The sequence below is a fragment of the Actinia tenebrosa genome, unplaced genomic scaffold (assembly GCF_029948245.1).
Source record: "Actinia tenebrosa isolate PJP-AT-01 unplaced genomic scaffold, QUT_ActTen_1.0 PGA_scaffold0__85_contigs__length_37466705, whole genome shotgun sequence".
NCBI classification, from domain to species: domain Eukaryota; kingdom Metazoa; phylum Cnidaria; class Anthozoa; order Actiniaria; family Actiniidae; genus Actinia; species Actinia tenebrosa.
Window position 1 is genome coordinate 14,161,548 of NW_028292569.1, and position 13,659 is coordinate 14,175,206.

At 39.1% G+C, this 13,659-nt stretch overlaps 3 protein-coding genes across 3 annotated transcripts in view; all 3 read left to right on the plus strand.

Annotated features, from left to right (window-relative positions):
• LOC116303508 (von Willebrand factor A domain-containing protein 8) overlaps nt 1-13,659 on the plus strand; it is a 51,456-nt gene that overhangs the window by 30,988 nt on the left and 6,809 nt on the right. The window contains exons 26-29 of the mRNA XM_089032182.1: nt 348-500; nt 1,031-1,182; nt 3,350-3,461; nt 11,447-11,585. Coding sequence (XP_088888308.1) covers nt 348-500; nt 1,031-1,182; nt 3,350-3,461; nt 11,447-11,585 — 556 coding nt within the window. The remainder of the gene's footprint in view (nt 1-347; nt 501-1,030; nt 1,183-3,349; nt 3,462-11,446; nt 11,586-13,659) is intronic.
• LOC148913549 (uncharacterized) lies at nt 5,888-7,880 on the plus strand. The gene is made up of 3 exons (XM_089025774.1): nt 5,888-6,308; nt 6,405-6,501; nt 6,791-7,880. The coding sequence occupies exons 1-3, from the start codon at nt 5,888-5,890 to the stop codon at nt 7,878-7,880; spliced, it is 1,608 nt and encodes a 535-aa protein (XP_088881900.1).
• Nucleotides 11,698-13,477, plus strand: LOC148913550 (uncharacterized). The gene has a single exon (XM_089032199.1). It carries the CDS (start codon nt 11,844-11,846, stop codon nt 12,924-12,926), a length of 1,083 nt encoding a protein of 360 aa, XP_088888325.1. The 5' UTR covers nt 11,698-11,843; the 3' UTR covers nt 12,927-13,477.

Here is a 13,659-nt window from a genome sequence, read left to right on the forward strand (position 1 = left end):
GTAATACCCGACTCGGACGCTGTTACGTGAGCACGGGGAATATCCGTGTAATTCCGAGGGGTGACCGCGAGTCCCCCTTACTGCTGCTCAATCTATTTCCCGTTTTCATTTTGACTAAACTTAGATCATTGTTTGTTATTTCTATTGATTTCTGAAATGTTTCCAGTATATTGGACTTTCTTCCTTTATACCGTTCTCTCGTCCCCAAGTTTATTTGTTCTACCGTTCATTCTCCATCATCTATCTGTTTGTTCGTCCTCTTGTCCTTTCTTTCGCTCGCTCGTTCTTCTGTTCGTTTGTTTATTCACCCGTACGTTCTCTAGATTTATTTCATTCTTTTTCTTCAGGCAATGTTACGTGAGTACGGCCCGTCAGTCCCTGAAGATATCCTGGTCAAGTTAGTCAACGCATTTGGCGAGCTTCGATCAAGAGCAGACCAAGGTCTCATATCCTACCCTTACTCTACCCGAGAAGTCGTCAGTGTTGTCAAACATTTACAGGTATATAACAGAAACCTCGTCATTTGCCGCCTCTCACCAATGTAACCCGGGTTCGCTTCTCATATTCGGTGTTGTATGTGAGTAGAGTTGCTCGTTGGTTCTTTCCTGTGCGGCGAGGATTTTTCTCCGTTTTATTCCATCTGTAAAAGTCAGTTACTAAAATCCAATTCAATCTGTCGTCGAATGTTTATCATAAGGCAGGATTCACAATAGACTTTTCAAAATTTGTCCTCTCTACAATTTGTCGCTAACACTGATTGGCTCATAGTGAAGTAGCCAGCTAGAATTTGTTTTATTCATTCATGTATTTGTATACTTAAATATTTCAATATATTTCAATATATTTTTGTGATAGTCCACTCGTTCGTTTGCACTCTAGGGTATACCATTGCACAAATTAGTAAGGCGTAGTAAGTTCAGTAAATCGTAGACCTACAAAACTTTGCACTAATTCGTACGATTTTGTTAGTTAGCTATTTCACGGATATATTGTATACACTCTAATATAAGTTACTTTTATTTCATCCCAGGCCTTCTCCGACGAGGGTGTGGCTAGTGTTGTTCGTAACATGTTCGACTTTGACTCGTACCATCCCGAAGTGAGAGACGTGGTTACGGAAGTGATGCACAAGCATGGGATACCAATGGGTACTTCCGCTGCTAGTATTAACCTTGTCAAAGAGTAAGCACTTTTTACTCGATCAATTATCAATAAATACTAATTATTGGTAATACTTCATTCTTGCTATTGCAAAAATTAAATTCTAAGATTCTAAATTTACCAAGAGTATTTTTATGTACACTCTCACATGTTCACTGACATGGGATATAATATCCAAGACAATTCTTAACTAATATTAGACCGTTTTCTCAAGGTTGCGTGCGCATCCAACTTGACGGGCCACAAAACTTAAAGACGCAAATTCAGTAAAATTGAGAAGACAGTTTTATATTTAAAGAGGAGAATAATTGATTTTATGAATTCTTATCGAAAAAATATATATATAATAGCAATGTATGATAATACTCGTGTTCTGGTATCGTTGCCCATCAAGTTCCTTAAATTTGGATGCGCACGCAACCTTGAGAAAACTGTCTACTCATCTTGCAGTGCGACTATTAGACCAACCAAGGCAACCCAAACAAATTTTCATACAAATTATCCAATCATAATTGAGTATTTTAACAATAGAATCTGCACTATTTTTTTATTATTTAAAGTCATATATTTTACTTTATACATGTGTGTGTTTATGATCAGGAGTGAACAAGAAACAGTTGAAACTCCAGAATTCGTCACCAACCTGTTATTCAGTGTTAAAAACGTGATTTGTGAATGTGATTTAAAATTTGGGTGGTCTTGGTTAATGTAGTCTCTCTGTAAATTTTAAGATTCCAAGGACCTTATAAATAAACCTAATTAATTGTTTCTTGGATATTGAATTAAGGGAATTTCCACCATTGCTAAATTGATAAAATTGTCTGTCTTTCCAAATAGTAATGATGAAAAGGTAAATTATACACCGTGAAGAGATGAAAAAACTTACTGACGTTTCGGACGCTAGTCCTTCGTCGTTTCTACTATTGATCGTACCACCGCTCTCACTCCTCACACTCGTCCCTATAATGACCGCATTCCTTTCACTCTTACGTATCATCCTATTAACATTTCCATTAAACCCATTGTTAACCGCAACTTTTCTCTGCTTGACTCTGATACTCGCACTTCTGCTATTTTCAACAACCGCCCTCTCTTTTCCTATAAACGTGATCGTAATCTCCGTTCTTTCTTGGTCAAGGGAGTTCTTCCCTCTAACAAAGAACCTGGTACTTTTCGCTGTTCTCGTAAACGTTGTTATACTTGTCCTCACATAGCCTCTCACACTTCTGTTGTCGGTCCTAAATCAACTATTAAAATCACTGACCATTTTGTTTGTACCACTTCTAATGTTGTATATTGTATTAAATGTACCCGCTGTAATCTTTTGTATGTGGGCGAGACTGGCCGCCGTCTTGGTGATCGCATTTGCAATCATCTTTATGATATTCGCAATAACGATCCCACCAAACCAGTTTCCCGCCATTTTAATCTAGCTAACCATTCTCTTTCTGACTTCATTGTTTTCGGTCTTTCTTTGCTTAACGGCAACAATGATTGTCGCAAGACCAAAGAAATGCGGCTTATTCACCTATTGGGCACTCTTAGTCCCAACGGGATTAATGAACGCTTTATTTTCAACTAACCTTTTCTTTTGTCTTTTGATTGTTTGTTTTTGTTTCCTTGCCTACCTTGCTCTCATTGGTTTCTTTTGTCTTATTCTATCATATATGCACTCCTTTCTACCACTTCTTTCTCTTTTACTCCGACGAAGGACTAGCGTCCGAAACGTCAGTAAGTTTTTTCATCTTTTCACGGTGTATAATTTACCTTTTCATCATTACTGTTTCATTAGAAACACCGACGCAGCTCACACTAGTTTTTAGCTAGTTATATCTTTGTCTTTCCAAATGTGAACACCTGGAAACTTGTAAGCAAGTTTAGTTTTATAATAAATAAAGTACTAAAGATGCTGGTACAAATGTGTCATGGTTTTTTAACATTCCTATTTTAGGACAGATTTCGTGTGACTGTGAAACAAAACGCGCACGGCACGAACACGGTAGAGAATTGACGACTTTCTTTGAACCAATCACAACGCGCGATTTTAGTTCTTATCCAATCAAAATGCTTATAGCCGCAACTCGTGCTGTTACGTTTTTTTCACGGTCATACGAAGTCTTGTTCGTACCAAGAGGAATCACACGCCAACTTGTTATACGATGCAAATACCATTTGTGTTCCTTCATAGGATACCACTGTCGGCTCCAGTCTTCTTGGCTAACTGGCAAATAGCAGAAGGGGAGCCTGGTGCCGGTGAAGTTGTCAATTGTCCAGTCGAAGAGCGTCAACTTAAAATTAAGGTGAATCACCTTTTTGATGACAGACATCCCACTTACTGTACTAACACGGCGGGCCGTGCATTGTCTGTAAAGCGTATCTTTCGCTGTCATTTTGGTCAGCGGTATTTCGTATTTTGCTTTTATTTAAAATGGCAGATGTCACATCAAAATGATAACGGCTTGGGACATATAAGGGGGATGTATTTAATATAACCTGTGTATCTTGGTCTTAAGATAGACGACTTCTCCCCTTCTCTGCACTATCTGCCTCACCTATCCCTAACCTCTTCTCTTGAAGTGCGCGCAAATACTTCTTTTAAGTTTCGCCAAGCGCGCCTACACAAGTCGGGCTATTTGCCTTGTGTTCTCCGTACCTGTAGAGTTCTATCGCTTAAGAGTGCATGTCAGTAAAAATCGAACAAGAAGCGGCCACGGTTGAAAAATCGATTTTGCTCAAATTTTGTCCAGATGTACTTTATTATATCACAAAATGCACTGCATAGTTTTTTAAGGAAAATATATTTTTATTTTTGAGAAAATGCCGTTTTAAAAAGTCCTCCCGAAATCGCCATTTTAGCGGCCAAAATTTGCGTTGAGTTTACCGACCGAGTTCGGTACAAAAATCGATTCTAATCAACTTAAAATCCCTAAAACCGTGTTCTATGCTATATAAATATCCGGTTACGTGACTTACAGGAAATTTGAGTTACTTTTTGTGACATAAATAATCTTAGTTTTAAGACTCGTGATTCTAGGTGATTGACGATATCCCCCAAACAAAATCGATTTTCACCATGCGATAAAGCTCCAAATCCAACAAGCTTCCGAGGGTTAGTTCTTTAAGAAACAAGCTTTCAATCGATGTAAACATTTCTTTGGGCAAACAAATATTTGTTACGCGACAGGTCATTCAAATCTTCAATTTTTGACCTTTCGAAGTCATACGCCATAATTTCCCATCACTCACAAAATCAAAGAATCTCGCCTGGCTAATCTCTTATTCTTACTGTTTTACCTTTACAGGCCAAAAAATACACTTGTTATAGCATTTCTTACCTTTTTAAGGCGAAAATGTGGTCTATTAACCTCGGTATTCGTTATAATGGTATCACAAGTCTTGACCATTATCTGTCAGTTGATACCTTCCGTTTACTATCCAATATGTCAACGGTTCAGCGCTTACTAAACGGCGTTTAAAACCCTTGTCGAACAGTCAAGATTGTTTTCCTTTTTATCTGAAGTTCTACGATATCATAATATATCAATATGATTTCAAAATTTATGGTACAGCTGAATTTCCGTATCGAATTTAGAGTACGTAAATAAATGGCCTGGGATTATATGCTAATCATAGACTACGACTTTCTAGGGTAGGGACGGTATGTCCCATTTGCCTTTCTCTGACATCCCAGCGCTTACTAAAAGTGATTTAAAGCCTCTGATTAACTGTTAGATCGGTCGATGTTGTTAATATACCCCAATGATATATATCGTTTGCTGGATATCGTCATCATCAGGAACATATCAAACTTTCCACATAGAAAAGTTGTCCTTCCGCTCGAGACGTTTCTTTTACCATATAAGGAATGTACTTACCATATTTGGAAATTGGAATATACTTTTCTTCACTAAATAGGCGAATTTCTGGCTCAAAACTGCTCAAAATTACAGTAAATCGAGTGAAAACATCACTAACTAGACAGCCATCTTGGTGTTGGCCGAAAAAGGACTGGAAATGTGTAGGGGAGGGGAGCGTGGTTTGTCACCACAGGAAGCCCGCGAACGACAACAATTGTTTGATATGCTGTAAAATAATATAATTTGCGTTTCTGTACTACACAGGGAGCCCGATTCCCTGGGAATCAAATGCTTTTACAATACAATACGATACAATACATCTTTATTCACATTTCCTTTTGTGTTACATTACATTAAATTATATATTTAGATCATTGAAAAGAAAATACTTATTTGGTCAAATAAATAAAGCTAAATATGAAGTTGTAATGAGAGGAAATGCCTGGAGCCTAAATAAACCATATAGTTTCCTAGTTAGACCCTAGTCATGTTTTGTGTCAGTTTGATGTAGGCAATAAACACGAGGAAACAAAATTAAATAATATACAAACAGTAGACAGACAACGACAAAAAGATCGATTAGTGATGTGACATGCATTTACAACTGAGTTGGGTATTACATATCGCGATCGAAAGATAAACAAAGCTGAAATCGGTTTTAGATATTCTACGAACTCAAACATTTCAACAGCTTGTCGTGAAATTGCTTTTTACTGCCGTCAGTGAAGAACATAAAAGGTACCGCCTGACTTTTTTTGATTGAAGGCAGCAGGAAAAAAAAAAAAAAAAAAATTCCAGCTTGTGTTCATTGACTATCGAAAACCGCAGTTATTAATTAGCGATGGTTTAGTGCAGATATTGTAAAGAAAATGGAAGCTGCGTGTTGTTCGTTTAGGTCTATCGTCGGTAGTTCTTGTGGTTTTGATGCCAAAGATCGAAAGCGCCAAACCCAAATTGTACCATTGTTGTCCTGTACAAAAGATATCGCAAGACACTTGTCCACCCTGAGTTTTTCAGGTCCTGAAAATGAGATAGATCTGATATTGTCTAGAGTAGCATTGTATGACAAGTCGAAGGAGAGCATCAAATCGATGACCATCTGCCCTTATCATCGCGCGACGCTTGGGATAAGCTGGACCAGAGGAGGAGGTACAATATGTAGAGTTCCGCAGGAGATTTCAGACCATGGAAAGGGTAAAGGAACCTGGCCTAAAGGTGATCGAGGTTTAGGCAAGCAAGAATCATCTATTATATTACGCGATACTGGCGTGTTTGTCGCTCCTGGATCAGGTAAGTTTTTTTCAAAGAACATATATAACTAGTGACTGTTCATAAGTTGCTCAGTACTGTCTCTTTACGTTAATATATACATCGATATTATTTCAGGTATTTGCAAGAAATGCCGATATCTGATTAAAACAATGGAAAGTAAAGATTCCTCAAAGTCAGATGTCATAGCTATGGGTGAACAGATGAAAGAGTTGTAAGACAATTTGTCATGCGATTATCATTTACACGTACATACTGCCAGGTAAAGAAGTGAGGTCATTTGAAGGTGCTTGAAGTAATTATTTACAAGTGCGGTATTTTACGGATCAGTCGTCATTCTTCACATTTTTTTATCAGTACCAAGACTACACGCTTAAGATATATTTCATATGCAGGTACTTACGCTTTAGCTATTTAGAATTTTTCTTATTCATCTTATGAAACTGATGCCATGGCACAGGAAGCCCACCCAAACGACAAGAAAAGCTACACAAATTTTAAAGAATCAATCCCCTCCTACTCACACAAACTTTAACATTTAGAACATTTACTTTACAGGAAGACGATGAGGTAACCCTTAAAGCCAGCGCACAAAGTCCAGCTTTTCAGAGCCCACCAAATACTACTATACCTGAAACACCATGCACAGCCTATGAACCCCCAGGACGCTCGCTATCAACAGAAACGGAGGACAAAGACAACTCAGAGCCAATGTCAAGAGAACTGCTAAATTCATTTTTAGCCGCAAGGGACATAAGTCCTATTAGAAACCAGCTGACTACACCATGGGATGAAGCTTCGCAAAGAACTAAGCGACGCTATTCGCGTAAAGCAAAGCAGGTTGTCTTTGCAGCTTTAGAAGAGATTGCGCCTGAAAGCTCAGAAATGTTGTTCAGTGTATTACAGTCATCTGGGCAAAAGGATGAGAACGTTGATAAATCGCTGATGGAGGCTCTTGTTGAATGTTTCAATAACGCAAGTCATTGGAGCACAAGAAGGCAGATCTTGTCGATAATGGCAGATAAGATGCCCTATTCAGCGTTGAAAAACTGGATTCCCGATCTCTCCAGATACAGGTTTAATGTGGCCCGCCACCACGCATTGCTTCATGGAAGAGGTACTCCCGTTACCATTACAAAGAGCCCCCGTATTTATGTGTCAACTGAGAAACTTAACCACTTTTTGACTTTTATCACAAGTGGTCAAGTGATCCAAGATTTGCCGTTTGGAGAAAAGACATTGAAGTTATCTAGCAATACAAAGATCACAGTCCCAAATGTTGTAAGGACATTAATACCTGAACAGGTGGTGCAGCAATACACTACCTATTGTCAAGAAACCTGTTTTGAACCAATAAGCCGTAGCAGTTTATGTAGAGTGTTGAGTGTATGTAGTGCTTCCGTAAGGAAGTCACTACAAGGACTTGACTATTTTTCTGCCGATGGTGCTCAAGCCTTTGATGAAATGGAGGAAGTAGTTCAAAAGCTTGGAGATGAGTACGGAAAAGGTCATTCCTGGGCAAAGAATCAAATCAATAAATTGAAAATTGCAAAGCGCTATTTGAAAAGTGATTACAAGGTATGTAAATCATAGGCGGGTCCAGGATTTTGGTTGATGTTAAAACGATAACATCAAATCTTTGATATTTGCAGGTTCATGTGTCAAAAAGCTCACGAGTCCCCGACCACTGTAGAGCGCACGCTCTCAGTCATGAAAGTGATTCGGATTTCACCACTAAATGTGACCATCAGCACGACCTAAAATGTGACCGGTGTGAGCTGATTCCATCTGTGTTTGATGAAGTTCATTCGGCTTTGGAGGATCTGGCCATTGACAATGAAGAGAAGAAAGAGATGATGTATGTCATCACCCAATCAAAGAAAAATATCCAAGCCTGGAAAGCCCACCTGCTGCGTGCTATCAATCAAGATGAAGCCCGGTTGAACGTTCTTCAGAGTCTGGGTCCAACCTCAGTACATGTAGTATTAGACTGGGCTATGAAGTTTCTCCCAAGGAAATACCGTGAAAGCCAATCTGATTGGTATGGAAAGAAAGGTATTTCTTGGCACATTGCAGTAGCTACAACAAAAAGAGAAGGTCAGTTGGAAATGTTGACATTCGTCCATGTTTTCAAAAGCTGTACCCAGGACAGCTATTCAGTAATGGCTATCATTGATGATGTTGTGGGGCAACTGAAAACTGAAAGGCCTGAGCTCGAGGAGGTATTTCTAAGGCAGGACAATGCCGGCTGTTACCACAGCGCATTCAACTTACTGGCCATGAAAGAAATAGCCAAAAACCACAAAGTTAAATTAAGGGTCGATTTTTCAGACCCTCAGGGCGGTAAAGGGTCATGTGACCGAAAAGCTGCCACCATAAAGAACCACATCAAGGCATACTTGAACTCTGGAAAAGATGTCGAAACAGCAGAACAGATGAAAATAGCCATCGAATCATTGAGTGGTGTCAATGGAGTAAGAGCTATGCTATGCGATCCCCCTTCAATCCCAAATTTAGTGCCTTTGAAATGGGATGGAGTTAGCTTCATCAACAACATCTCCTACAATAAGAATGGCATGAAAGTATGGAGAGAGTATGGCATTGGCGAGGGTAAGACCTTGAAATGGAGTGCATTTAGCCTGCCAAAAAGTATTCTTTTGCCAAAACTAAGCGTCATTAAAGAAGCTACTCCCCCTAAAGCCACTTTTACAGAGGTAACTGCAAGAAAGAGACCAGCAGCAAAATCTAAAAGTATCGAGACCCAGCCTACGCATACGGATGCTGAAAGCTCCAGCTCAGAAGATGAAGAGCAAACGACAAAGCTGTTTCCATGTCCCGACGACGGCTGCATTAAATCGTTCCAGCGTTTTTCATCTCTTCAACGCCATCTTGACGTCGGTAAGCATAAATATGTAATGGAAAGCGAAACACTTCTAGACAAGGCGATGCTGTCATACGCCGTAAAACTTGACCAAGGAGATGCGTCATTGGAGAACCAGCCACTTGAAGAACCAAGTACTTCCCGCACATTGGCATATGGCGATGCTCTATCAAAAGGCTGGGCATTGAAGTCATCCACTGTCCAAAGGAAACGCTTGAACAAAGCTCAAAAGGACTATCTTACCAAGATGTTCGATCTTGGAGAGCAGACAGGGCACAAAGTGGATGCTAACACCGTATCTAATTCTATGAGAAAGGCAAGAAACCTTGATGGCTCTTTTATGTTTAATTCAAGTGAGTACCTCACACCAAAGCAGATAAAAAGTTTTTTCTCACGTCTTGCTAAGAAAAGAAGGGAGGTTAAAGTGGATGACGTGGACTTAGAAGACGAGATGGAGGAAGATGAGGAGGCAAGGCTCGACGAGGAAGAGTTTGAAGAGCTTGCACACAACATAATTAAGGAAATCGGACTCGGTCATCCCATCATGTTTGAAGCTCACAATCTCTGCGAACTAGCTACAAGCTCGAAGCTTTCAAAGTTCTCCATAGCAATGCTGCAAGAAATATGCACTTTTTATGAGCAGGATACCTCTTCAATCAAGGGAACAAGAAAACAGCAATATGTTGATTTGCTTATGGAGTTAATTGGCAATTGCAGCCGTAAAAGGTAGTTATTTCTTTGATCTGTCTTATTGTTTGTTTATAATCATCATCATCATCATCATCATCATTATTATTTCATAGCTTAACCTCCCCCTCCCCCCCCCCCCCCCCCCCCCCCCCCAATTTCTTCCCCGCCGCCAATTGGGCTTCCTGTGTACACAGTTTCTGTAACTAATTCAAATTATATTATTTTGCAGATCATGAACTATGACTTTGACGATATAAGCCGATCTAACAGTTAATCAGAGGCTTTAAATCACTTTTAGTAAGCGCTGGGATGTCAGAGAAAGGCAAATGGGACATACCGTCCCTACCCTAGAAAGTCGTAGTCTATGATTAGCATATAATCCCAGGCCATTTATTTACGTACTCTAAATTCGATACGGAAATTCAGCTGTACCATAAATTTTGAAATCATATTGATATATTATGATATCGTAGAACTTCAGATAAAAAGGAAAACAATCTTGACTGTTCGACAAGGGTTTTAAACGCCGTTTAGTAAGCGCTGAACCGTTGACATATTGGATAGTAAACGGAAGGTATCAACTGACAGATAATGGTCAAGACTTGTGATACCATTATAACGAATACCGAGGTTAATAGACCACATTTTCGCCTTAAAAAGGTAAGAAATGCTATAACAAGTGTATTTTTTGGCCTGTAAAGGTAAAACAGTAAGAATAAGAGATTAGCCAGGCGAGATTCTTTGATTTTGTGAGTGATGGGAAATTATGGCGTATGACTTCGAAAGGTCAAAAATTGAAGATTTGAATGACCTGTCGCGTAACAAATATTTGTTTGCCCAAAGAAATGTTTACATCGATTGAAAGCTTGTTTCTTAAAGAACTAACCCTCGGAAGCTTGTTGGATTTGGAGCTTTATCGCATGGTGAAAATCGATTTTGTTTGGGGGATATCGTCAATCACCTAGAATCACGAGTCTTAAAACTAAGATTATTTATGTCACAAAAAGTAACTCAAATTTCCTGTAAGTCACGTAACCGGATATTTATATAGCATAGAACACGGTTTTAGGGATTTTAAGTTGATTAGAATCGATTTTTGTACCGAACTCGGTCGGTAAACTCAACGCAAATTTTGGCCGCTAAAATGGCGATTTCGGGAGGGCTTTTTAAAACGGCATTTTCTCAAAAATAAAAATATATTTTCCTTAAAAAACTATGCAGTGCATTTTGTGATATAATAAAGTACATCTGGACAAAATTTTAGCAAAATCAATTTTTCAACCGTGGCCGCGAAATATCGAATTTGTTTGATTTTTGCTGACATGCACTCTTAAATGTTAATAATTTCGATCTAAGTAAGACATCTATCTTGTGTGTAATATCTCGGACTACGTGTCATTCTCTTTAGAATAAGATTTTGTATTTGAATTGTATCCATATTCATGTGTCTTCTCATGCACAACTATTAAAGGAAGGTTACGCTAGGTAATTCGGAGAAGTTTTCTGAAATGGGAAATAATTACGCCCTAAAGTAGATAAGTTTATTAACTAGTAGAGGAAATAATACAAACGGGTTTAAATTCTTTAGGGTCCGAGTCTCCTTGCGACATCGAAGAAAGACCTGGATAAAATGGTCGATAGATCAAGAATCTTCACAGAACAACTGAGTCACTGGAACCTCCCTCTTCACGAGGGTAGCTTTGTTAATGCTGTCACTACTGGTCCAGGTTCGTACTTAGTCACGCTTGTCTCTCTCGTAGCTTTGTTAATGCTGTCACTACTGGTCCAGGCTCGTATTTAGTCACGCTTGTCTCTCTCGTAGCTTTGTTAATAGAGAGTTTAAGATAAGACCGCTACGGTAGACTACTACGGTTGAACGCGTCTGGTGAATACTGGATCGAGCATACCGTATACGGTTCAGTGGTCGCAAAAAATGATATATTTTGATTCGCAACCGAGTGCTATCCGAGTGTTGGCTAGCAGAAATGTCGTTTGAAGATATAAGAAATGCAATCGTCATTGCCTTTGCTGATGGTATTTTGAGAGAGGATGAGTTCTTGATTTTATATGAAGAATATAAACCCTCTAATCCTTCTTATCCATTCTGGAAATACGACTCCTTTTGCTTGGATGACTTGAGTTCTAGCGAGTGCGAATCTAACTTCAGAGTCGCAAAAGAGGATATACCAGTGTTAGGGAACCATCTGCAGCTACCTGTACGCTTCGTTTGTTCTCAAGGGACTGTCTGCAGTGGATTAGAGGGCTTGTGCATGCTGCTAAAGAGATTGGCCTACCCTGGTCGGTATTACGATATGATTCCTACGTTCGCTCGTCCAATACCCGAGATATGCATGATAACAAACACTGTGCTTGACTGGACTTATGAAACTCATGGTTTCCGTTTATCCTCCTGGAATCAACCTTTTCTCTCCAGAGCATCTCTTCAACGATATTCAGAAGCCATATTAAGAAAAGGCGCTCCTCTAACGAATTGTTTTGGCTTCATTGATGGGACTGTCCGTCCAATATGCAGACCCGGCTTACACCAAAACGTAGCATACAACGGACACAAACGAGTTCACGCGCTAAAGTTTCAAGCATTAGCACTTCCAAATGGTTTGATAGCCAATCTTTACGGTCCAGTGGAAGGGTGCCGACATGATGCAGGGATGTTAAGAGACTCGGGACTCTTGGGAACCCTTGAAAGAATAGCTTTCAACCCAGCAGGGAACGTTCTCTGTGTATACGGTGACCAAGCCTACCCTCTCCGCCCCAACTTGATGTGTCCCTATCGCGTTGGAGATGTTCCTGTTCTAACACCTGATATGAGGGCTTTCAATGAAGCTATGAGCTCAGTCCGAGTCTCCGTGGAGTGGTTGTTTCGCGATGTCTCGGACTACTTCAAGTTCATTGACTACAAGAAAAACTTAAAGATAGGATTAAGTGCAGTAGGAAAGCAGTACATAGTAAGTGCATTGTTCAGAAACATGCTCACTTGTTTGTATGGTAATACAGCCTCTGAGTCATTTCAAGTTGAGCCTCCAACATTAGCTGACTATTTAGCATAAAGCGCATAATATCCTGTTGGAAATATTGCAACGCTCTTCTGTTTGTTTGTTGTTGTTTTTAATAGAATAAAGTACGTCATTACACCCCTGAAATAGATCTTATTTAATTTGATACATTTTAGTTTACCCCAATTGAAATTCCATCGGTTACATCTATTTTCTTGGGTTTATTTGCCTTCTGGTAATACATCTTCATAATTACATTAATAATTGTTATATTATAATAATAGTTACTATAACCTGGTCCAATTGACTATTAAGCCTGGTTCACGCGAGCAACGCAAGTGCAAACGCAAACGCAAGAAAATGGAAAGGTTTCCATTCTTTCATTTTTAACGTGTGAACCGTACAGGTGAAAACGCAAACGCAAACGCAATACTACAACGCAAGCCAGTCCTTTCGTTTGCTTGTGTATTTGCGTTGCTACACTTTGATCAGTAATAAATATTTATAAATACTTAAAATTATTCAATATATATTCACAATAATATTTTTTCTATAAGTTGAATAATGCAGTTTTGAATAAATAGCTTACATACGTAACACACGCATCTTGGTTTCTCATACTTTAGTTTTGTTTTGTGACTGATATACTGTACAATATCGATAAAAGCATTTCTAATAGAACAAAAACACTAGCTAGTGGAAAGTATTATTAAAGTGCGTTTCACATTACATCAAGTAATGTAATTTAACATACAAATCCAAACAAGAACCGAGTGGTTTAAAAGGC